This window comes from Mercenaria mercenaria, chromosome 7, assembly GCF_021730395.1.
Source record: "Mercenaria mercenaria strain notata chromosome 7, MADL_Memer_1, whole genome shotgun sequence".
In the NCBI taxonomy this organism is placed as follows: Eukaryota; Metazoa; Mollusca; class Bivalvia; order Venerida; family Veneridae; genus Mercenaria; species Mercenaria mercenaria.
The window spans coordinates 36,035,263-36,061,145 of record NC_069367.1 but is presented as its reverse complement, the minus strand read 5'-3'; the positions used below and the strand labels follow the sequence as shown (position 1 = coordinate 36,061,145).

At 33.9% G+C, this 25,883-nt stretch overlaps 1 protein-coding gene across 7 annotated transcripts; it reads right to left on the bottom strand.

Moving 5' to 3' along the window:
• Positions 1-646: 646 nt before the first annotated feature.
• LOC123554421 (uncharacterized) lies at positions 647-24,912 on the bottom strand. Of its 7 annotated transcripts, XR_008371687.1 has the most exons (12): positions 24,570-24,584; positions 24,173-24,263; positions 22,831-22,899; positions 21,588-21,779; positions 20,566-20,774; positions 15,930-20,023; positions 14,664-14,754; positions 7,993-8,092; positions 5,394-5,462; positions 4,901-5,092; positions 2,362-2,570; positions 647-1,906 (listed from the first exon to the last, which is right to left on the bottom strand). XR_008371687.1 is itself a non-coding variant. In XM_045344557.2 (6 exons), exons 2-5 carry the CDS (start codon positions 8,045-8,047, stop codon positions 2,362-2,364), a joined length of 525 nt encoding a protein of 174 aa, XP_045200492.1. In that variant the 5' UTR covers positions 8,048-8,092; positions 15,930-15,949; the 3' UTR covers positions 647-1,906. The 7 variants fall into 7 exon arrangements, 5 of the variants coding, with proteins under 5 accessions (XP_045200492.1, XP_045200490.1, XP_045200489.1 ...); XR_008371686.1 differs by having other exon boundaries at positions 24,173-24,912; XM_045344557.2 differs by lacking the exons at positions 14,664-14,754; positions 20,566-20,774; positions 21,588-21,779; ... (1 more) ...; positions 24,173-24,263; positions 24,570-24,584 and having other exon boundaries at positions 15,930-15,949.
• Between the last annotated feature and the right edge of the window lie 971 nt (positions 24,913-25,883).

Sequence of the window (25,883 nt, the reverse complement as noted above, 5' to 3'; positions counted from 1 at the left end):
TTATTTTTTGCATTTGATGCAAATTTAGGATTTGTTTTATTATATACATTCATATTTAGTGCATTTTGGGGCTGAATGTAAATATAATGACCTTTCATTAGAATCTTCTAAGGTAAATATCGAGTTTTGGCGGCCATTTTGGAAAATGGCCGCCATATCGGCCATCTTGACAGATATCAAATGGGTCCCATGAAAAAAAATGTTTTTAATGCTTTAATAAATAGCTGTGCCAATTTTGGTGCTTTTCCCATTTTCTGAAGTATTTTGGCATTTTCTGTTACGAATTGATCGCACTATTAGTTAACACATACAATCAGGTCATTCAGACATAATGTCTCCCGATTTTGAAAAAAATAGTACAATAGGTTTTACATGTACAATAGTCTCAAGAATGCACATTATATATCATTATACAACAGATTAGAAGAGGCTATTCAAAAAAGGACCCATACCATTGTTCAATACAATAAACAGACATCGTATAATTAAACTATAGAACTATTTTGAATGATAGTTCAAAACAAGTTCTAATTGAACGTGGCGTAAAATTCCGACATAGGCACAGGCACTTCATAAGAATCTTGAGAAAAGTATGATATATTTCGCTTTTCAATTGAATAACACACTTCAATTCAAGACCGCTAAGAACCTTTCTATCTTTATTCTCTTCAATTTACGACAAGAAAATTTAATTTTGAGATTCTATAAAAAAGTCATGTTTCCATAATAAATGTATAACATCCGTTTATTTCATTTTATCTCCTAAATCAAATATATATTAGTAATATATGTAGCAGGATAAAAACATAGAATGTCATGTAAATGTTGCCAAAAATGTTAAAATAGGAAACAAGCGAGTATCGAAACCTTCACACAGTAGCGGAGTCCACTACAGTTTAAACCGGAGGTAAATATTACAGAACCTTTGACAATTGTAAAAAGTCATGTTTCACTTTTTTTCTTGCTATAACGACCATATTTTTAATAATTCAAACAGCAACAGAACAAAATGGATTATCTTGTTTGTTTCAAACAAAAACTCTTGTTTTTAATTCTGCAGTAAAGATCCATTTCTCGTCACCACCCTTTTTGTGCAATAGTAAATAACATTTGTAAAATTGCAAGTTAAAATAAGACCAATATATTCTCCATATTTTTCTCTAATTTTAAAAAATATACACTCAAACTTATATCATGCAGCCAGCCAAAGAAACAATCTCGCTGCTTAAGTCAGGAGGCTATATAAGACAAGATAGAATGAAGATCAAAATAAGTTTGGGAAATTCATTTACTGGCTGCTTAAAAAAAGTGGTTGCTTAATACAGGAGGCCACTGTTGAAGGTTGAACAGCATTTTACAGCCGCCACATGTCACTTAAAAAATAGTGCGCACTATATGTCAAACAACCACGATATTGAACGTATACACAGCGCATTAGAACAAGTAATACTGACACATATTCAATGCTCGTATCACTCTTACTTAATATTTACAAACTGATATAAGCTATAAATAATAAAAACTATTTCTATGTTGTCTTTTTCTACGTTCTGCATGATGTTCGAAAAATAGATCATTTTAAGTACCATGACATTGCTCTATATTTAGACGAGAAATCTTCATTAACATATTTTATTCATAATGATCTATGTGCAATAACATATAAATTACTGTTGATTTTTTTATCCGGGGTCAAATTATTATATGCTGTCTGTTTGAGCTGCAAAATTCAATGCGGGAAACTAGACAGTGTTTCAAATGTTTGCGTACACGTAAAAGTAGAAGTGCGCGTGATGACTGCTTGTAGTGAAGTGATCAAAGACACGAAATTATGAAGTATTGAACTTAACCATGAGCTCATTATAACGATGTTGTCACGTCCATCCTAGCGTATACTGGAAAATAGCTGAAAGAAAAAATAGGAAGCTAAAATATAATGTGGCCTTTGAGAAAACAATCAGTGCATAAACGTACAGGAGGCGTACATAAAAAGCGATACTTACTATATATACGTAAATGTTCTATGGAAATACGATCCTTTTAAAATGCAGAAACACATCTTAACAAAAATAATCCATTGCTGTGAAAAGAATTTCCTTCTTGTTTTGTAGCAAACATATCATTGTGCACACCGTTCTATATCTGTTAGTAAGACGATATATAAAGGTATGTCAAGTTTTTCTTGTAATAAATTGTGCCAAAACATATAACTTAAACATATTTCATTTCAAGACTGTCATATAAATGTTAACCTATTTATAAACAATAAATAAGCAATGATTCTTCAATAACAGTTCATATGTCCATTTTTGTTTGAGTTCAATATTTATAAGCTTTGCTTTGCATCCAGTGGCAACGTACCTAATTCTTGCATGCCCTGACAATGAGACAGCCAATCAGAGCGATCCAAAGACCCATAAATATCCAATCAAGTGTCGCCATCGCAAATGCGAATGTGATCAGGCTTTTGTTACAGTCTCCTTGAGTACAACCAGTAGTGACGTTTCCCGTGCATGGCGTGAAATCATCAGCTGTTACTTTTCCGTAGTTCGGATACACCCACACACTTCCTGAAAAGTAGTTATTTGACCTATCACTCGCTTCGTTGCTGGTCAATGTCTTCAAATTTATTTTTGGGAAGATCTTAATGACGCAAATCACAAGCTGGGCTCGGACGAGTTGGGAAATATAGACATTTTGGAAAGAAAAAGATGTAAAACGTTTTGCGTAAAGAAAATAAAAAGAATCGTCAAACACAGATATAAATGTGAGAGTATAAGCATTTTAATTTTCCCACCCCCAAACAAATCAAGGGAAAAACTCTGCTTTTATTCGGTCAAGGTAGATAATATTAAATGTAAATGAAAGGTTCATATTAAACTAATTCATGATTATGTGAGGTTTAGTGATTCCAGCTTTATTTGTAGGGTTTAACGTCGCACCGACACGAATATAAGTCATATGGCGACTTTCCAGCTTTGATGGTGGAGGGAGACCTCAGGTGTCACTCCTTGCAATATTTCATCACGAGCGGGCACCTAGGTCGAACCAACGACCTTTCGTAAGCCGGCTGGATGGCTTCCTCACATGAAGAATTCAACGCCCCGAGTGAGGCTCGAACTCACATTGATGAAGGGCAAGTGATTTGAAGTCAGTGATTCTAGCTGAAACATGTTTTGACTTTTTTTTTTTTCAAAAAATCAATGGGAAAAGTGCTTTTACTTGGTGAAGGGAGATAATGAGCAAAGGTCATGCGCCTAAGTGAGGTTTGGTGATTCTGGCTTAAACACTTTTTAAATTATAAGCATTTTCAAATTCGAACGGACAGACGCACGGACGTACAGACTTACGGATGAACAACTGGCCAACGCTAAAACATTATCCTGTAATATATCCGTAAGGACTCCGCAATAAACAGTTCTGAAATACCGTAACAGATCTTAAAAGATCGTAAAAATCCGGAAGACAATCACTGTGAAAAAAACCAAAATAAAAAACCCCAAGCTAATACGGTTTGATTCCGGTCCTAATAAGGTTTATTAAGGTTATGTTACGATTGCATTATTCGCAAAACCCTTTTTTTTCTTACACATCCAGAGCAATCCGGGGATTGGAATCCGGAACTCATCCACAAGCCCATCCGAGTCAGTGTGATTCTAGCTTTATCACGCATTAAAGATATTATCATGCAATGAATTTAAACCTTCTTCTCATATCAGCTTAAATGATATGTATATGCTGTACTCTGTCTTGCCATAGATAATGTATTGTGTGTCCTCACGGGGAATTTTTCCTAATGAAATATTGAACTATCTAACTAGTCTTGAAAACAATAACTTGAAAAGGTCGAATATTGTTTGACAATATTTCTAAGAGTGGAATAAGTTTTAAGGATGCCAATTTGAAATTTGAAGCCATTTATCAATTATCTAACTTCGCAAATGATCCATAAAATAGACATATATTTCATGCACGGCTAACGAAATATTTACACATACCCCTATAATTATTACAAAAGTTTTACTTCCGTCTTGCAGTCATACCGTAGTAATCAGGTAGATAAAATGGGGAATATACCTATATAACATATACGGGTGTTGTTTTTATTGTATAGCAAGGATTAACCACAAACGACTTGTTGACTAGTGTTAACGCAACTTGACCCCGATGGTTGACCTTTGTATCATAATACACAATGAAGTACAGCCTATTATTGAAAAGGAGTGTACGTAAAACGCTTCATCTCTTTGCATTCATAAATTTAAAACTGACGTAGATTTATCGTGAAATAGATTTACTGCACCCCTTACATCTACAATGAAATAATCGGTATAAATAATCAGCCTAAGGTCAACCATCGCGGCCAAGTTGCGACTACTATACTAAGGGCATTTCAAAATCTAAATGGGGTTGAACAAAATGTTGTTACAGAGAAATATGGTTTAGGGAACAACGGTCATACGACTTGACGTTGAACTGATGAAAATGGATTTCATTTGGAACAAATTCTGTTTAACCATATTTTATGTAAACACTTGTAATTTTCCATATAAACAATTTTATAAAGAAAGTGGGTTTTATTTCATAATAACCCGTTTAATTACAAGAAAAAATATGTTGATAGACTACGCAGAAACACAACATAGTAACTTATATGATTAAAGACCCTGTACAATGCTTTGCCAGCGGTTCTTTAAGTACATGTACATGTGACGAAAACAAATTTTCCTGTTACAGCTGGTTGTTGAGTTAATGGCATCCGCTCTTTGATAAAGTATATACATATATAAGAAAGTAAGGGAGAAATGTAGTTTTCGGAATTACTCTGAAATAAACCCCAGGCAGAACATCGATTTCTGAAAGCAACTGGAAGTGAATTGACGTAAACGGATGAACATACCACAGATGAGCCAGGCAAGGTTGAAAAGGAAGCCGATGACACCACAAATGGTTCCGCATAAATTGTTACCATCCCCGCTGTCCTCGTTATTTTGTTTACCAAATCCACCAAACAGAATTGGAGCACAACCGCTCACAATCAGCCAGACTGGAATGAGGTCTTCAATACTACAGTCGTGTAAATATACCGCTCCTAAAGAAGAAAACACTATTCCATGAAATTGTTTACACCCTAATATGGCATGATCTATTATTATTCTATTGCAATTGATCTACCTTTGACCGTATTTATCATAAGCATATTTTTGTTTTCTCAAATGGAATCTCTGGAAGACATTCTGCGCTTAATTGAAACACATCGGTTTCAAATAAAACATTATATTTCAGTTTTAGATTCACCACAATCATAAAAATAATAAAAGGTATCAAGTTAGAATAAAAATAATGTAGCTAACTATTGCAAAACTGTTCTTCACATGTTAATAACTACTTACCCATGACAATTTTTGCAATTCCAAGCCCCGCTAATCCGATGACTATAATAATTACCAGGCAGCAACATGCTAAAATATAAAACATAGATACAGTTTTACAACAAGAGAATAAGCAAATTAAAAGTTTATTCCATTGGCCTTGCATGTACAATGGGAATAAGCATAATCTAAAATGAACATTATTCGAATATTCTGATTTTTTTTTAATGGCTGTACATATCAATTTGCATCTTGGAGTTACTGTAGATGCTGTAGTGTATTATGTCCTTTACTTTAATCAACCCAGTGTGAAATTGGATGATGATATACAACCAATAATGTTGATGACTACAGCAATCGTGAACATATTGTAACTAAACAGTAGAGTAGCCCAAACGTTTGCAGATGTATTTGCTTTAACGCGGCGTATTATACTAGTATATGAACTTCCATTTTTCGGCGACGCCGTCTAAATTCGTTTTCGTTACCTATGCCACTTGACTTCAGTTAGCAAATCAAACGCATTATAGATAATTTATCAAAATGGAAGATTTATGCAACACTCTGCCTGATTGGACGAGAGTGTCAATTTCTTTCACTCTGTTGATTGTGCTACGCTGAGTGAAATGTAGACAAAGCGTTTATCCTAAACGACGCTGTTCACAGTTTTAAAGCTAACTTTGGCTCAGTATATTTAGCAAGAATATTGATATATCTCAAAATGATAAGTAAGTTTAATAAATATGATAAAACCTGTTCAAATACCAACATATATCAAATTAAAGAAAGAGCTGAATACGGTCTGCGTATCACATGAATAAGGGTGTGATAAGAGTCTTTTATGTAGATAAGTGCTTTTTACAAGATTTTCCTTGTTACAAGTGTCGTCTGTATACGAAAAAGTTTCTTGCTTTTGTGACTTATTCAATTTGCATATTAAAATGAGTACTTGTTTGCTTTGATATATTTGTTATAAATTATTTAACTGATTTATTATATATGAATATCTTTCTTTAGTATGGTATGCAAATATTGAACTCAGTTGAAATCTGTTTTATTGTATATATGCTATATAATGACTGAATCTCATTACACTGAAATGAAGGTACGCAAACTTTGCTTATGAAACAAAAATATTGAAATAATTACAATTGTATGTTTTGCTTGACCTTCACTTTTTTATAGGTGTGACGTCATTGTCCAAAGATTCATGAATAGCGAATATGCATTTGTTAAAGCGGGATCAGTTGGCCTATTATAGAAATAAATAAAAATAATAAATAAAAAAATCCTTGAACTGATTGTATTCTAATCAAACTTGATTTGTAGCATCTTTATTAGGCCCGCAGCCAACTTTGTTCAGCTGGGACATTTAACCCTTTTAGGGGCTGCTAGAGCTAAAACTAGAAATGCCTTTATACAGCGTCTCATGAACAGCTTGGTTGATCCTTGTCATACTTGGTCTGGAGCATCATTATAAGGTCCTCTTCCAAAGTTATTTATATAGGAACTTGGGCCCTATTAGGGACCACTATAGCTAAAAGTAGATATGCCTTTCTTCGCATTAACCACTAAAAGGTAATGGATTTTTATCAAACACGATGTGTAACAATATCGTAAGGTCTCTTGTTATCTTGTTACAAATGGGAATAGGGACCAATTTAGCTAAAAATATAAACACGTTTAATGACCTATTCTCATGAACCGCTTCATAAATCTTCATCAAACTACTGCTGTAATTATTCTTCTAAGGATAAACGAAACAAAATTGTAACCCTACGAAACCTTTGCGAAAAATTAAAAGAGAACCATTTAAATTGTTAAAGTGCGGTGTTTAGATTTGCAAAATGTTAGATGAAAGATGAATGTTAGATGAAAAATTCATAAACTTCTTTCCTTATTACAATTCGCCGACCATCATTTTTAAAGATATTTCTTGTTTTACATATGATTTTAGTTGTATTATAATTTTGTTTTTTATTTTCAGGTATATACCTCGGTCACTGCACACATACATAAGGACATTTATTTGAATTCAACACAGTTTGTCTGTATACTATTATTAAAAGAGTAGGTGTATAAACTTTATAATAATAAAAGAGACAAGAAATAGCTAGATTTTATCGGATAAGTTCATAAAATTTTATATGTCACATTAATCTAATACTATTTTACATCACTTCTTATTGACTTTGACATATTCATACAATTGTATGCCATTAGGCTTTACTGAACTATTAAAGATTTCTTTTCTCATCTCAAATAGTTCATTTTGACCTACATAATTATATGATTTTATTCATTACAATAAAAGCTCCCTTGGAGTACATAAATATATAAAAATATTTTTATTTAGCTGTTAAAAGATTAAAAATCTAAAGTAAATTTTGTCTGTCTGATATTAAGAACCTATGATAAACACAATTTCTCAACTTGTATACGCATCAATATGTTTCCTATGTGCATGATTTAAGGGTATCAAAGCAGATCTCGACAAACTTAAAAAAGCAACAGATTTATCAAATGTTACTGCTGCTCCAACAAAACTTCATCATGATAATGAAAATATATAGAATATCTTACTTAAAGAAAGTTAAGCATATAGTGTTATTTAACTTACCTGCGGCTCCACATGCCACGCAGCATTCTGCTCCCCCATCTTTTCCTTTGCCCATATTTTTTTAATTTGTAAATTTCTTCAGCGAATACTGATATCAGATCTGTAAATGAATACGAAATGTATTTTCTAATAATACTTCCCTTAATAACAGCGCGTATGAGTATTGTGAAATATCTACACACCTTTATTTGGATAAACCGTAAAAATGGTAATCAACCATGATACTTAAAACACTGTAGTATCATTAGGAAACAAACAATGTATCCGCTGTCAAAAGGTGATGGTCCGTCAATGATCGGTATAATGAGGGTTATTTTGACTACTCAAATATTTTATTATGTTGACAATTAAATGTAAGAATACATCTATAAAATACAGATTGTTGATATTAAACAAGATTTGTCGTAGTCGGGCTATAAGTGCTGACAGTTTGTAAGGTAGTTATATCACAGCAGAAGATCCAAAGGCTGGTAGTTTTGTTTAATGTTTCTTCAAACATGAAAAAAGAACCGCCTCATCATATGAACTTCCGCAACATTAAAATTCCTGTATATCGTGTATGCATTGTTTACGTGACTGCTTTATGGTATAATCACATACATAGTCTATGTTATGAAGAAAGTTTAACACATAAAAATCAATATCAATATAAAAGAAAAAAAGTAAAACAGAGAGGAAGGTAAGAAAAAATGATATAAGGTTAAATCAATAAAAATAACTTGATAAAACAACGAAAGAAACCACTTTTCAAACCGATAACAGACAAAAATGTTAAAGTTCGTTACGTTATCATATAAAAACCACTACAAAATTTCAGAGTACACAATGTACTGACAGCTGTTATTGAATATACGAAAAAGAAAAAAATGTCGGTCAGCTAGTGAAGCACAGTTTTGGATGAATGAAAATGAATAGAGAGTAAACAGTAAGGGTACTGTTAAAATTTATAAATGTCAAAGCAAAAGAACAAGTAAAATACATGATATTAATATAAAGATAAAACTTCAAAAAACGATAGAATGATAGAATTGTGCTTACATCGCCACGATCTCTACAACCTCCACCACTGCGTCTACTACTACACCTACTATCGCTATTATTATTGCCACTACTACAACTACTGTTGTTGTTACTGCTACGCGAATGCAACTACTACCACTACCCATACCACCATCACTACTACGTCTATCACCAGTACTACTTCTATTACTTCTACCACTTCCACTGTTATTGTTACTACTACTTCTGCTACTACCACTACCACCACCGCTGCTACTACTACTACAATTACTACTACAACCAACACCAAAACTACTACTACTACTACTACTACTACTTTAACCATCACCGCGAGTACTTCTACTTCTACTACTACTACTACTAGATCTACTACTACTATCTACTACTACCACTACGCAACTACTTCTACTACTACTACTACTAGATCTATTACTACTACTAATACTACTACTACCATCACCGCAAGGACTTCTACTACTTTTACTACTACTACTACTACTAGATCTATTACTACTACTAATACTACTACTACTACCATCACCGCAAGTACTTCTACTACTATAACTACTACTACTACTACTACTCTAGCCTGGCCAGTTAGCTCAGTAGGTAGAGCGTTGGTCTACAGATCTCGGAGTCGCGAGTTCGATCCTCGGGCGGTGCGTATGTTCTCCGTGACTATTTAATAAACGACATTGTGTCTAAAATCATTAGTCCTCCACTTCTGATTCATGTGGGGAAGTTGGAAGTTACTTGCGGAGAACAGGTTTGAACTGGTACAGAATCCAGGAACACTAGTTAGGTTAATTGCCCGCCTTTACATGACTGAAATACTGTTGAAAAACGGCGTTAAACCCAAAACATTCCTATTACGAGTCGTACGAATTTACGACTAATACCACTGCTACCACTGATACAGGGCTGTTCTTTTACTACTTCTACCAGTATTACTTCTTTTTCTACTACTACTGCTATTACTGTTGTTGTTATTCTGCTGCTTCTAATACTACCACTACTACGAAGAGAACAAAACATTATACATACTAACTTTGTTAACATCCAACAAGTAAAAACAATTTTAAAGACGCTGTTTGAATATGTGACAAAAGACATGTACGACAAAAACAAACTTGTATTAGAGTGTTTTTTGTAACAATAATAACTTAATAAGTATGTAAATACTATAAAAATTTCCTCATTTCACTTTCATATGACAATGATTGTATTATAAATATATGACACTCACATAATCCTACAATGTAAGCCTTCTTAAGAATAAGACGCGTTTGATTAACGATAGGCCAGCGCACTGATTTTCTAGTTTCGTTTTTGCTTCGCATTATATTATTGCGAAATTTTAGTAACATAAGCAGTATCTGGTTTCCTGGAAAAATTACTTGGCTTTTATTTTTAAACTTAACCATCAAACGTATATTTTACTATAAATACGAGAATCGATAAAAATTACAAGTACCTAAACTTTCATTGATACGTGTGGCTCTCGTAAATCAATTCATATATGATCGTATAAGTACATTTCAAATCCATATAACTGAACCGGTTGCTGGACATAACAAAATTTGATATTTCACACGTAGGAAAATACAAATAAACCGAAAACAATGTAACACTAAATACTAAGTCCAAAAAATAGGTGTATAATGAAGGTATAATATTACCTACAACCAAACTAATTGTGGAACTGATAACGAAAGCGTAATTTACCCAAAGCAAAATATAACATATTCACTCACTGTACGGGGCTAGAGTCGAAATAATTTGAATGAAAATTAGACAGAAATTCATATAACATGATTCTTTAATAAAAACACAGGTGACATGATTTCAAATGAGATTAAACTGTTATCTTGCTTAATCGTCGCTAACGTTATCTTTTACAAAACAGAAAGTTTTTACTCATCAAAAAGATTTAAACAATCTAAAACATAAAATATTTCTATGCAAAATGGGAATTTATGACTGAAAGTAAAAATGAAGAAATATCCGACAAATCAAAACACAGTCTGTAACGGAAAAAGTAATAAATTTTTTCATATTACTATTATCATCATCATCATCATCATCATCCTCATTAACATTATTATTAGTCATTATTATTATTATTATTATTATTATTATACATTTATATAGCACTCTTTTCTTGCACATGTAGACGTTCAAAAGTGCTTTACACAATACATTAAGAAAATAGAAATAAAAATTGTCTTCTCACATTCATAAAACATGAACAAAAATACAGATATTACCAAACAAGACACATTAAGAAAAACTGAAATGTTTTTAAGATTAATGCTGTTCTACCCTTCGATATTATAAATTATGTATCATCCAGTTTTCGAAATGTTGTACATAAAAGTGTGATTTAGCAGGCTTCTCAAAGCAGCCAGCTTATCAGCTTTTCTAATCTTGACGTAACCTTTGGAGCAGTAAACGAAAAGCTCTGATCACAATACATCACGGTTTTAGTCTTTGGCACAACCAATGACAGCGTGTCTTGCAAGTATAGGTTTTTAACCTGCTCTGTCAAAATACATTGTGGATAAACATACAAAAACAACACCTTCCATGCCAGTAATCTAACAGCAATGTAAAGAAGAATTGAAAAAATATGTTTACACAAAATATATTGCTATCACTCAGAATCTGAGACAATCATATTCAACTAAATGCTTTATTTATGTACCAAATATGTGTCAACAGACAATTATTAATAAACAAACTCTAGATTTTGAATTTTCACGACTTGCACACCTTTTTTTATGAAAATCCTTTACTCTATTAAAAAATAACATCCAAACCTTATAATAAAAATAGAAGAACTGGATAAAAGTGAAAATATTCTTTTTTTTCAAAATTTCAATCAATACTAAATCTTGTGAGAAAATCCGTAGGACGTATAGAACGCAGTCAAGCAAAATGACAGCAGACTCGGTTTGACTGGGTCTGTTCAACAGAGGGCAATGAAACGTGGAACATCCTCCACTCCAACCAACACCGATCATGCAGAACTGTGTTATAGAAAAATTGAATGTTCTCCATGATTCAGAAGGCCAGAATCAACAGAATTTGTCATCGGTATCACCGTACGGACTTCGTTCTTTTCTAAGGTGTCAAAATTCATTTCGGTAGTTTCCGAAACGTTCTAGATCTATCTTGAATAAATTGACTGGACAAAGTTTGGCAGGCGGTAATTATTATGTAGTAAGAAAATACTATATGCGTTCGTACTGAATGCCTTAGCGTGACGAGATCAATTAATTTAAGTTGTAGATTCATATGTTATTTAGGCAAGTTTTAACAGGATTTTATCATCATTATTTATTGATTTCGCTATTCTTCAAAAGCAAAGTATTAAAGAAAGATATTTCTCTATACTTTATCACACATTTTGTTGCGACAGAAGTCAGCCACAAAACTGTCTTATATTTGTCTTCTAGACCGCAGAAAGATTACATACGTCTGTTTCTTACCACCAAAAATGGGCAATCTAAGCTGACACCGATCAATAGGTCTATTACATGTCCTGAACCTATTCCGCTCTATAGGTCTTATTGTAACTTAATATGTTATGGGAAAAACTTTATTTATGCGATGGCCTATTCTTGATTATTATTTGCGCAAACTATTTATATCAAGGAAGTCCTTGAACATAAGTGTAAGAAAGAAAACAATTAATGAGTCGAATTTATTTATTTTGCTAGGTTTAACGTTGCACTGACACAATTATAGGTCATTTGGCGACTTTCCAGCTTTTACTTTGGAGGAAGGATCAAATTAAGAAATCTGTATTGCACACTGGTATTTTGTACTACAAATCATGATACATAATCATTAAATCTCTTCTGGCTGAATAATGACCGAGACTATCTTTTTATCAAAATATTTCACTGTATTTTGATCAATGTCTACAGTATGATCAGTTATAATGGCAGCTTTTTAACACTGTAAGCAGCCATGGTAAACATAATGAGCAGGCCTTCCTATGGTTCATTCCATGTTACTATTATTTTAAACATTAAAAAAGCAATATGTTTACAATTGTACGCTACATGCGCTCAATTATAGTATTGTATATATCAAATGATGCCCTACTGAATCAGTTGATTAGAAATTATAACAAGATACTGTTTAAAGACTTAGATGTACACGAATATGTTTTCTTCAAGTGATAATTCGGTATTAGCTGCAATCTTGCTCAATGATTAATGACCTTTACCTACTACTAAAAAGATTTAAAGAATTTGATCAATGAATAATTCAGTTTTAGATGGTAATTTCTTATGACTGGAAATACCAATTCAAAAATACCCGATCGATCAAAGCATTATCTCTTTCGCAATTTGTGTCCTATATAAAAAATATTCTGATTTTCTATGTCCTGCTTCACCAACAAACAATGCTCCTGAATACACCATGCTAGTCATGTAAGTTAAACATCATTGTAGAATCATGATTAAAATTAAAATTGGGCACATCTATACAAATTGAAGCTATATGACCACTTTATTTTACTAAAAAGTATATTTATTTTCCCAATTTGTACCACAAAGAAGACATATATATAGAGATTTTGAATTTTCACGAGTGACACACCGACTTCTGATACTTCTCTACATCAGAAACCAAATAACGTCCACTACTAATAACAATAATGCAAAACACTGGATGAAAATGAAAATAAACTGTTTCCAAATAACAGTCAATAATAAAATCTGTGAGATCCTTTGAAATCATCGAACGCAACGAAGCAAAACAATTAATTACAGCAGATTCGGTTTGACTGAATCTGTTCATGAGAGGTAATGAAATGTGAAACATCCGTAACATCCCCTTAACATCGGCTGCTTGAGCGGAATCGTATTATGGTAAAACTGAATGTTCTCCATGATTCCATAGGACAAGATAATTCAACAACACAACCAGAATTTGTCATCGGTATCAACGCACGGATTTCATTCTTTCTGAGGTGCAACAAGTCAATCCATTACTGTATCAATATGAAGTCTTAACGTATAGAAACTACTCGAATAAACTGACAAATTTTAGCAGACGATTATTATTATCTATATAGTTTGACAAGTTTAATAAATTCAATGATGTAATATTCTTATTAACACATGTTAGCTTCTTTTACTGACATATCGAAATTCCTTCTCTCCTTACCTATTATAGACAATGTCGATCCGACCAATGTCTTCTATATTTAAAACGATGTCAACGTATTATACTAATAATGTCCAATATATATATATTGGCTTTAACGTCAAACGTGATATACATACATTTATTCAAAGCACGCGTACACGTGCGCGTGGTTAAGTAACAAGCTCTCCATAACGGTTTTAAACTTTACAGCAATTACTTTTATTTTCATGAAATTCATTGTGAATATACATGTAAACAAATGTCGGTTTCTTCCGAAATTAGTATTTGTAACATTCATAAAGATTGCCTTAGCGTGACGAGATAAATCTCTTATAACTGTAATTTCAAATGATACATAGGTCATCAGGCAAGTCCTTACATGTTTTTATATCTTTTTATATCATTATACTTTAAAAGCCAATAATTTAAGAAAGAAATGTTTTTCTGTAGATTATCACCCAAGTGAATAAATTTTGAACATTTACCTTCTATATCTCACTCAGATTCCTTTCTCTAGCTTTTAATCCCAAACGAGCAATCGAAGCTGACACAAATCAATAGTTCTATAACGTGTTCCTGTTTAAATATAGTTTTTGTGACAAGTGTTAGTTGGAAAACCTTATTTATGCTTTAACCTAGTTTTAAATATTACTAATGTATCTTTATAGCACGTCCTTGAACATAAATGTAAAAATTCAGGTCATTAGCTATATTGCACAATGGAAAGTGAAACTGGCTATTTTGTTTCCATTAACCCTTCTATATAATGAACTTGTATTTCTTACAATTTAGACAGTGCCATTAACTATTAAAATGGAGGCTTACAAAAAAAGATACTGACAGAATGTCGATCAGTGTAGATCATGATCACTACTGCCACCACCACCACTACTACTACTACTCCTTTTAATACTACCACTACTACAAACACTACTACATCCTGCACCACCACACTACTACTACTAATACCGTTTCTACTAACAATATCACTTCTACCACTTCCACCACTGTTACTGGTTTCCCTAATACTAAACTACTACAACTACCACTACGTCATACTACTACCTCAACTACTGGTGATACAACTACTACTGCTACTACTACTATTATTGCTATAACTGCTAACACTATCTCAACTTCTGTTACTAATAACATTTTACTTCTATTTCCAGAACAACTATTACCGCTACTGCTACTGACTGCTGCTTTTGCTGCTCTTGCTGCCTCTGCTACTGCCAGTACTATTACTGATGTTGCTGCTGCTTATGCAAATATAATTCGCAATACCACTATTACATACCTCTATAATGTACGCCTATATACTATGTGTACAACTACTCATATGCTACTATGCTGCGTTTACATACTACTTACTTTAACAACTCATGATGTTACTACTGTTCATCTATTATATTAATACTAACATTATCTTAGCAATAATCATCCGTTACATAACATATTTACACTCTACTACACAACTGATTCTAACTGTGCTACACGCTGTGCTTCTGCCTTCGCCGTACCACTACCACTTACACTACTACTATTAATACTTATTGGAGTATGATACATACACACTATGTTAACCTCCAATAATTGAAAACAACATGTTAATTAATATTCAAATTGAACTGTGACACAAGAAATGTACGACAAAAATTTGTATTAACGTGATAGTTAGAACTATAATAATTAAGTAAGTATTTCCTTGCTTCATTTTAACATGACAATTATTGTAAAATAATACACACCATTCATATAATGTCTTATAGTTTAAAATCTTCCGAAAGTCTAAGACACGCATGATTTATACTACTTAATCGCATGGAATTTCCAGTTTCGCTTTCGCTCGGCTTATGTTACTGCGAAAGTTGCAATACCTGGTTTTCTGAAAAATGACTTGGCGTCTATTTTCAAACCTAGAATAAATTTAAATTGCGAGTACTTAAACCTCTTTTATAGTTGTGGTCAAAGATGATATTACATGTATACTTGTATGGTAGAGCTTTATTCTAAATTCATATAACTGATCCTTACAAAGAGCGAATAATAACACTAGATATTTGTTCCAAATACATTCCAGATATTATTTTGGTAAAAAATAATCTACAACCAAACTTATTGTGGAACGGAACAAAACAACGTATTTAAAGCCCCGATCTCACTGTCACAGTTATCCCGGTTCAGTGATCCGGGTTAAACCGTGTTCAACCTTGTTGAACCTGCGTACAACCTTGACGATTCCGTGAACGTCCGGGAAGATCCTTGATGAACCTTGTCAAACCGGCAAACGGCCCCGGTTGTTTTAAAATGTTTAATACAACCAGGAATCACCGGGAACGACGGCTAAAACCGGCATATTCCGTGCAATATCGGCGCAATGCCGGCAATTTCCGGGGTAACACCGGATATCCACCGTGTGTCTACCGTGATATTCCGTAGTAATCCGGGGTCACTGGCAATCACTTTATACACGGTAGAGCTGCGGCGAACTACGGTCCTGGGACGGCATATCGCAGGCGAAACACGGTATGGCTCCGTCTTGTACCGGTGGGGTCAGAGAAAGTTACGGTAAGCCTAGGTTTATTCGCCGATTAACTCCCGGTTATATCCGGAAAATGCCGGCAAACCTCCGGTTAAGTCCGGTAGAACCCTGTTTCACAACGGACTGTCCGGGTTTAACCAGGTGTGTGCCGGGTGATTCCGGTCACACCACGATGGTAGAAGGATCTACATCGGTAACAGACAATGAAGCTGCGGTGACATGAAGTAATAATTATGGTGATATAGGATATAAAAACATAAACAATCCTTGTTTGAATCAGTAGTTAGAATGTTTGTTAAGAACACCCGAAAATGAATTACTATAGTATATCAATAACTAGAACAGATACAGGCTCAAACGGATGTATTATCAGTTACATCTTGTTCATCTGTAAGACGTAAGGGTGCTGTTCTTGGCTTCTTTTTCTTTTGGTTTTGCCTCGGAGATTGTGGGGAGTGATTCAAAGGCGATTTACCATGAACTTGATTTGGGGAGGGAGGTTTTTGCCTTCCAGCAGAGTATTCGTCCGTTTGGCTCTATGTTTGCCTCTCAGTAGAGTCGTCTTCAAATTGGCTTCCCCCTGGTGGCGATTTTCTGGCAGGTTTCTTGGTCTTCGGCATGATGTTTCGCTTCTAGTGACTACAAGATAACTGATTGAGATCCGACGTGCGTCCTGTTTTAGATGCTGCCGAGTGAGTACCGGTAGGCGACGGTGTATCACCGGATCACAGCCGGACTTTGATGGAATGCTACCGGCGGTCATCGGGGCACTACCGGCTACGACCCGGGTCACTCGGGGTTACACCGGGATAAATCGGGTTCACGCCGGACAATCACCGTGGATATCTGGTTTCAGACCGGGACTAAACAGGGATCAAAGTGTAGATTCTGCTTCATTATCGGGGGTTTACCGGGACAAGGCCGGGAATATGAGTTCTAACTTACATTTTTGCAAAAAAATGTCACGGTTCATCCAGGTATACCGGCTAATGTTTACCGGGAGGAACCGGGGCCGTCACCGGGAATGTGAGATCGGGGCTTAAAGTTTTTCTTGAAGATCATATTTATTAATGATCACTTGTACGGGGCTAAATATTTTTACAACATGTTACTTTAACCCTTACCCTGCTAAATTTCTAAAATGAACTTGACTGTGTATCTTATAAATGGGACAGTACCATTAACTGTTAAAAGGGGCGCTTACCAAAAAGGCAAACAGTGCAGAATCAGGAAAACCCCTATTTATGTTTTAACCTTATTTTGATTATTATTTGCGCAAACTGTTTCTGTCATATATTATACGTCTTTGAAAATAAATGTTAAAAAGAAAATAAAAAAAAAAAAAGCAAACAGGTCACAACTACAATTAAAATGGCCCCATTGCGCGATGGATAGCTATTTCATTTCATATTAATTTTGATACTGTGTTTTCATTTTTTTTTTGTGACTGGCTGAATAATGTTCTAGATTATCACAGATATTTAAAAAAATGACAGCATTTTCATTAACTTTTACCGGACAGCACAGTTCTAAAAATGTGAGTTCTAATGGCAGGTTTGCTAATGCTAGACAATCATGCTACATAAAATGAGCAAGTTGATATAAGTTCTCCTCGTGCTTATTCCAGGTTACTGTTAAAAGGTGTTAGGTTTACAATTGTCCACAACATGCTCGCAGCTATAGTATTTTATAGATCGAGTGGACCAATGCATTCACATTATACGGCGTACGCCGTCCGACTAGGCATTTGTTTGACCTACAGGCATTGTCTGGGTCTTATCCCGCACGCCGATAAGCGCCGACATCATATAGTTTCCCGATATAAATTCCGATAATTATTTGGAAATATGTGTGGTCGTAAAGGTGGAAACATACTACAAGAAAAGAATCGCTGACTTTTCTAGAAGATTTTATAAAAGAAAATCATAACAAATTAGAAATTTTTGAATTAGAAACTTTTTTCAGCTCACTTGGCCGGCACGTCGGAGCGCGTTCTTTTATCTAAAACCTACGAAACTGGGTTTCTTACCAAGACCGGCGTATCCCTAGTCGGTTGAATGATACGTCGTGGTATCTGTCAAACAGCAACCATGATAAAGAAACTAATTTAGTGATAACATGCATGATTATGATTCACAATGAATGTTATAAAATGTCAAAGAGGAATGTCTTTTTGACGGTTTTTGTTGAACTATGGAGCTAATAAAGAATTTTACATATCCTCTTATCAAACGGAAATGAAGACTTTAACTAATTTTATGAAATGTAAAGGAGGACTTTTATACTCAATCAGCCAGTACTTAGTATGGTCAAACATATTTGCCGACTTACAACTACTGAAAAAGGCTCATTAAGCATCTAATTATCCGGCTATATGCCTTCAAATTTGAAGTAGTCCTAATGTCTACATTTGCTTTTTACTTGGATACAGGCTTCTGTTATACTCAAATATCAAAAATGTTAGTTTAGATTTGCTCAGTTAAAATGATACTTTTTTGTTTTGTGGTTGATTCGCTTCTGAACTGTAAATCTCTTAATATCACGCATTATACAATAACGTTTTATCATTAGTATGTTACAAAGTGCAATAAGCTGTCGATGATTTCAAACATATTGTTTGATACGTACTATTAAATGTTAGGCGTGCATCTATCAATTTTCTCATGAATTGTGGACATTCAAAAGACTGAGGGAAGTAGCTGTCCGGTGGATCAGCTGCTTGTCCGAAGACGTCCTGGATTCGACCTCACCTGAGTTCATGACCACAAATCTCTGATGCCATCAAAGTTAATTTTTTGCAACGAAAATGTATGGAGATTTATGTAAAACAAACTGCGTATCTATAGCTACAAATTCTTGGAATGAATATATTTCAAGGTTGTTTTTTTTACGATTCGCAATGTGTATTGTCTTTAATGTCGAGCCATAACAACATTTCCTGGGGAGTTTGATATGAAACTGTTTTGCCGAGAATATTCTTACGATCATCTACATGCACTATAAACAACAAGGACGAATGCATGCTTTTTTATATTAGATTGCTTTCATTTGTTTTTTCCTGAGGAAAGTTAGTAAAGAAACTTTAACGCATAATAAAACAAAAATATAATATTTGACACGAAAAGTATATACAAAGCAATTTTGTGAAGGGAAACATATACACTGACTACAATATATATCACATAATCTATGCAGAAGTATAACAAGTTCAAGATAAGGTAGATTAGAAATCTTGCTGTTGAAGGTTCTTGTCACAGTATCTCCAAGCATACACGGGACACCTTTAGCAATATCTTCTCCCTTTAAGTAAAATAGACATTCAACATTAAGAAATACTTCAATACTTCAGTATCTTCAACAATCTAAGGTTTGGATTAAAAATAAGATAGAATCTAACAAAAGATAACAGGTAAGGGTAGATTTCTCGGAAGCACAAAGCACCTAAAACACAGCCTCAGAGCCACGCATGAGCAAAGTAGGCCCACAACAAAAAGAAGCTGTAATCTAACAAGTGCATATTATTTTATGTGAAATACAGATAGAGGGTGATGAAGTGGTAAAATGGTAGGGTGGGGGAGGAGGGTGTGTGTGTGTGGGGGGGGGGGGGGGAATTTGAAAGAAGAACAAGGATGAAAATACAAAGGGAATGCTACGTTCCTTAATAACAGTATTAACATATATAACTGAACATTATAAAGGAATTAATTTGTTTGAAAAAGTTATAATTTCGTAAATGAGCTATAAAGTTAGAAATTATATTAGGATTTTGTTCCTCTTTTCTAACCTGAATTAGGCAAATTTTCTGTAGATAAAAACATGTAAGTAACACAAATTCAACTTACCTAACCTTTACACGCTCTCAGAATTAGACATCCGATTAGAACGATCCAAAAGCCCATGAATATCCAGTCAAGTGTCGCCATCGCAAATGCAAAGGTGATGAGACTTTTGTCACAATTCCCTTGAGTACAATCGGTAGTGATGTTTCCCGTACATGTTGTAAAATTCCCAGCTGTTACTATACTGTAGTTAGGATAAACCCATAGACTTCCTAAATTGACAATGTATAAATATTTATCTTTGATATATATCTTTACATGTTGTAAAATTCTCAGCTGTTACATTACTGTAGTTAGGATAAACCCACACAATTTCTAAATCGAAAATGTCACTATAGTTGTATGTTCTCCATGACGATTTGATAAAAATCACTGTGTCTGAAATCATGCGTCCTCCATCTCTGATTTATGTGGGGAAGTTGGCACTTACTTGCGGAGAACAGGTTTGTACTGGTACAGAATCCAGGAACACTGGTTAGGTTAACTACCCGTCGTTGCATGATTGAAATACTGTTAAAAAACGGCGTTTACCCAAAACACACACACACACACACACACACACACACACACACACACGCACAAAATAGTATTACTGTATGTAAATATTTCATTTTAATATATGCAGCGTTTAAAGAACAGATGATGTTGAACAAAATGTTTGCATCTTGACTATATAACTTTTGGAAGATTTTCTTGAATGACTATTTGTATGATATGGTTTTGATTTTACACACAGTCACCAAATCAGCTACAACATCTTTCTTATAAAGTATTTTCTAAATGGTGATCCAAGTAACATTTTTGAGATGATTTAAATTTGTTTTGCCCAGCTGTGATACGACAGGTACTTAGTCAAGCACATATTTATATTCGTTTCATGTCAGAGAAACGGCATGTCCTTTTCATCTGTAATAACTACTGTTGCCCATATATTTGCCACAAGGATATTGACTTCCACGGGTATAAGGACAAATTGGATTTTTCTAGCTTTGAAGTTTTATTTTGTGCAGAAATGGGAAACATACCACAGATGAGCCAAGCAAGGTTGAAAAAGAAGCCGATGACACCACAAATGGTTCCGCATAAATTGTTACCGTCGCCACTGTCCTCGTCATTTTGTCTACCAAATCCACCGAGCAGAATTGGAGCGCATCCACTCACAATCAACCAGATCGGGATGAGGTCCTCGATGCTACAGTCATGTAAATAAATAGCCCCTGACACAGAATAAACAAAATAGAAATTATATTGTAAGCGTTTTCAAAAACAAAAATTTTGTAAACATTTTTGTTTTATTATTACGCGTTTTACTAATTGATGATCGAATTAGTGATTATGAAGCATCTGAAACTAATCATCTACTCACAAAATTAATGGTTGTTTCTCGGTATATATATGTGTATGGTGTGCGGGCTCCCAAACCTATTTTTTTGCCAGTAATTTTTTGTACAAACCACTTTCATTTACTGTTCTGTCTGTAAAGGAATATGGATTGAAAGATTTGTTGTGGGGGCAGGTACAAAGTTTCCAAGTCGGTTGGTACCATTTCCTGGTCCCCTACTCACATGACGATGGACTCCTACTTGAGCATGTATCTATATACCAGATCATTAAATTGTTACTTAAATAACCGGACTTTTAAAAGCTATGGTTTCTCATGTCTTGTAAATGTAAGACCACTACAGTATAATTTACTAAAGTCCGTCGGTTTGACTCTGATTCTGATATAGGACCGGTAATGACAATCGTCATTTTCCGTTCAATAACGTAATGCTCGAAGGAAGCCGAAATAGCATGCGAAGAATATACACTCAACAAAATTCCTAATCGGTGATCTATTACTATTTTGTAAATAATGGATGTATATACAAGAAATTGCACAAACCGACATTTGAATAGGTACTGCAGCTAATTACGATTTATTTTTGGCCTACTCACGGCCAAAGTAACCGCATTAGGCGTTTTTACAATTTAGCATATTTTTCACGTGCAGTGCATGTGCACCAATATGCACGTGCAAGATATGCGATATTTGTCAAAACGCCTAATGCGGTTACTTTGGCCGTGAGTTGCTAAACATAAATTAATAATTAGCTGCAGTACCTATTCAAATGTCAGTATGTGAATATTAACAAAATAGTAAACTGACCGATTAGGAATTTTGTTGAGTGTATAATCGCACAGAACTTGTTGAGTGTCATCCCGGTCCATCACCCTAATCAAGATACTAGAGAAACAGTTTACACAACCGTATGTGACGCTACCTACCCATAACAATTTTAGCAATACCAAGTCCCGCTAATGCAATGACTATCATAACCACCAGACAAAAACATGCTGAAAATGTATTCAAAAGAGTAACATCATTTTACATTTTCTTTGCACTGCTTTGTTTGAGCGTGTTCTCCACTGCTATTTCGACGCCTCAGAATTGGAAGGGCGAATGTGGAAAATCATAGTTTTCGGCAAAATGTAAAAAATATGTATATGACAGATACGCCCTTCTAATTCTAAGAGCGTAAGTGGACCCTTCTGGTACAACATTTAAGTGCAGATACGCCCTTCTATTACTATGATTCTGAAAAACTTTTACTTACGCCCTTTTATTATTGGTGATTTTGGTCAACACAGCAGTTTGTAACAAAAAAAAATTGATAGAATTATGCCCCTTGGTATGTAGTTTCAAAAAAATGTATAATTCATAAAAGGGCGTAACTAACACTTACGCTCTTCTTATTCTGGGGCGTCGATTTATTGCTTATATTTTCAAGACTGAACACATTGGTTTAGTTTCAAATAGATAAATGTAGTAATTACTTACTTCAAATTGTTTGAGCGAATACTGTTTCACATTTGCATTTAAGGTATTAAATCATATCATATGCTAAAGTCGACAATGACAGCACACCCATAGTTCCATTAACTGCCACTAAATGAAATTTCTTAAGGTAGTTCTGCACGTTTGATAAACCGGGAGTGATGGCGTAACGTCATTTTTCCGGAAAACGTAGAATAAAGCCTGGATTCGGCGTACGGAAATGAAAATCATTTTATGAATTAATAGCAACCCGTGAGTAAATTTATTTCAGTGGCATTGTTACTATCTCTCTAAAGATAATATATGATATTAAAACATCTATGACGTTAAATAATTTAAAATAATGTCTTAAATTATCTTGAAATGTGTCGTTCACTTTAAGTTTGGTCAAATAGCTCAAAAATAAGCACAAGAACCTATACATTTTATTTTACCATATTATAGACCATATATTGATTTAAGACTGTGAGAAGTTTCATTAAAATCTACATTGTAGAAAAATTTCTATTCACGAAAATGATACGAAAGTTGTGAATTTCCCGTAGACTCCCATTATGAAAAAATGCGTGAGGTCCAAATTTTTCAAATCAGTCTGGCAAAAAATCAAGCACACGACACTATCATTTTTATTTACTAGTACTGAAATTTCTCTGTATATTCTGAAGTTTTGAAAAATCAGGGTTTAATCAAATTCTACATTGTAGAAAAGTTTTCGATCCAAACATGCAGAACTACCTTAATGTATAATTTACTTGTGTATTTAAAACTATAAAACCGACTGTACTGACTTACCTGCCGCGCCACATGCGATACAGCATTCAAGACCACCATCTTTTCCTTTTCCCATTGTTAAGTATATTTATCCCCGATTTACGAGAATTTTCTGTAAATACGTATGTACAGAATTTTGTCACTACCTGTCAATGTCCATTTACTTCATATTAGAAAGACGCCAGTAACAATAAAGAAACTGGTATATTTTAGTGATTATGTTCCCTCCACATTTTGAAATAAGTTTGCAAGTTTTGAAATGTCATATGTTAACAATGTGCACGTATCTATACTTTATCTGATATTGGCTGATATTGGTATAATTGGTAGATTGTTAGACAGAAATGTTCGTCAGTTTTTTATTTATTTTGTACCATTTTGCAATAAACTTACCTATTATACATTACACTTCATTTACCTTTTAAATATGTATTCACATAGATCACATAAAAGCACAGCACACTTTGCAAAATATTGCGTATTTACAAAATTGTTTAAAATGTGTGGTTAAATGGTTATCAATGTCTTCTTTACCTATAGGAGCACTAAACCATGAAATTTGGATTTTATCATCCTTAAGTTGAGATGAAGAAGGACAATTTCAACATCTCGATAAGATAGTCTTGTAACCGGATTGACTGTTAATAATTATTATCGTATAATTGTACCCCTGTGCATTGTCATCTTTAATACTTGACTTTCCGCCACACAGTTGGTTACTGACGGTAGACATTTGTTCTGTTTTCGGCAAAAAGACCTGCACTGAATGGAATTGTGCACCTATTCCGATATGAGTATCAATTACAAACACTTTGAAACATTTCTTAATCTTATCAGCTGTCCAATTTAAGAATGTTTTTCTATTTAAACGTTTGCTTCGTCCACACAGGAATGCGTTTTTTTCTTGAATTTATCTTTAAGATATGATTAGATTTAAGGTAAATGAGACCCAAATTTTATATCTGCAAACATGAACACTTATTACGTGTAGTTTATGTCAATACATATATAATTAACAGGTTTGTGTGTATTAAGATACTATGCATTAAATCTAAAATATGAATGTGTGCAGCCACTGAAAAAAAAAAAACGGAATGTTTTTAAACAATCTACTGTTACTGTATGACGTTGAATTATGAATGTAGCTCTACAGACACAATTAACTTATTAACTCAGGATGTTTGGCTAGTCCGATTCTCTTTTCTTTTTATACTTTTTATATAGATGAATTACAGCACGTCTTAAATGCAAGTGATGTACGAGGAGTTCAGTTACATCCATCTGAGTTACAGCTTTTATCATTGAAGTTTCCACATGATATTGCCCTACTATCTGATACTGTTACTGGTTTGCAAAAGCAATTGAATATTTTATCTAATTTCTGTGACACATATAAACTAAAGTCAATGAAAACAAAAAAAATGTTGTTTTTAAAAATGGTGGTGCACTTGTTAAAAATGAAAATGTATGTATAAAAACAAATTCTTGAGGTTGTAATTGCTTTTAGTTATGTTGGCTTAACATTTACAAGACAACTTTCTATGAGCAGTATGGTACATGAATTATGTATTAAATGAAATAGAGTTCTTATATCAATATTAAAGTCTTTATATGATTGTGGACAGTTAAAGAAAACAATATTCTATAAACTGTTTGACACTAAGATATGCCCTCAATTACTTTATGTAAAACAAGAGCTGTCCGTAAGACAGCCAAGCTCGACTATTCGAAA

Coding starts and splice junctions, on each gene's coding strand:
- LOC123554421 (XM_045344557.2), bottom strand. CDS start 8,047: ATGGGCAAAGGAAAAGATGGGGGAGCAGAATGCTGCGTGGCATGTGGA. Junction 5,093..5,393: donor AATTGCAAAAATTGTCATGG/GTAAGTAGTTAT, acceptor TTTCTTCTTTAG/GAGCGGTATATTTACACGAC. Junction 2,571..4,900: donor CCTTGCCTGGCTCATCTGTG/GTATGTTCATCC, acceptor ACTACTTTTCAG/GAAGTGTGTGGGTGTATCCG.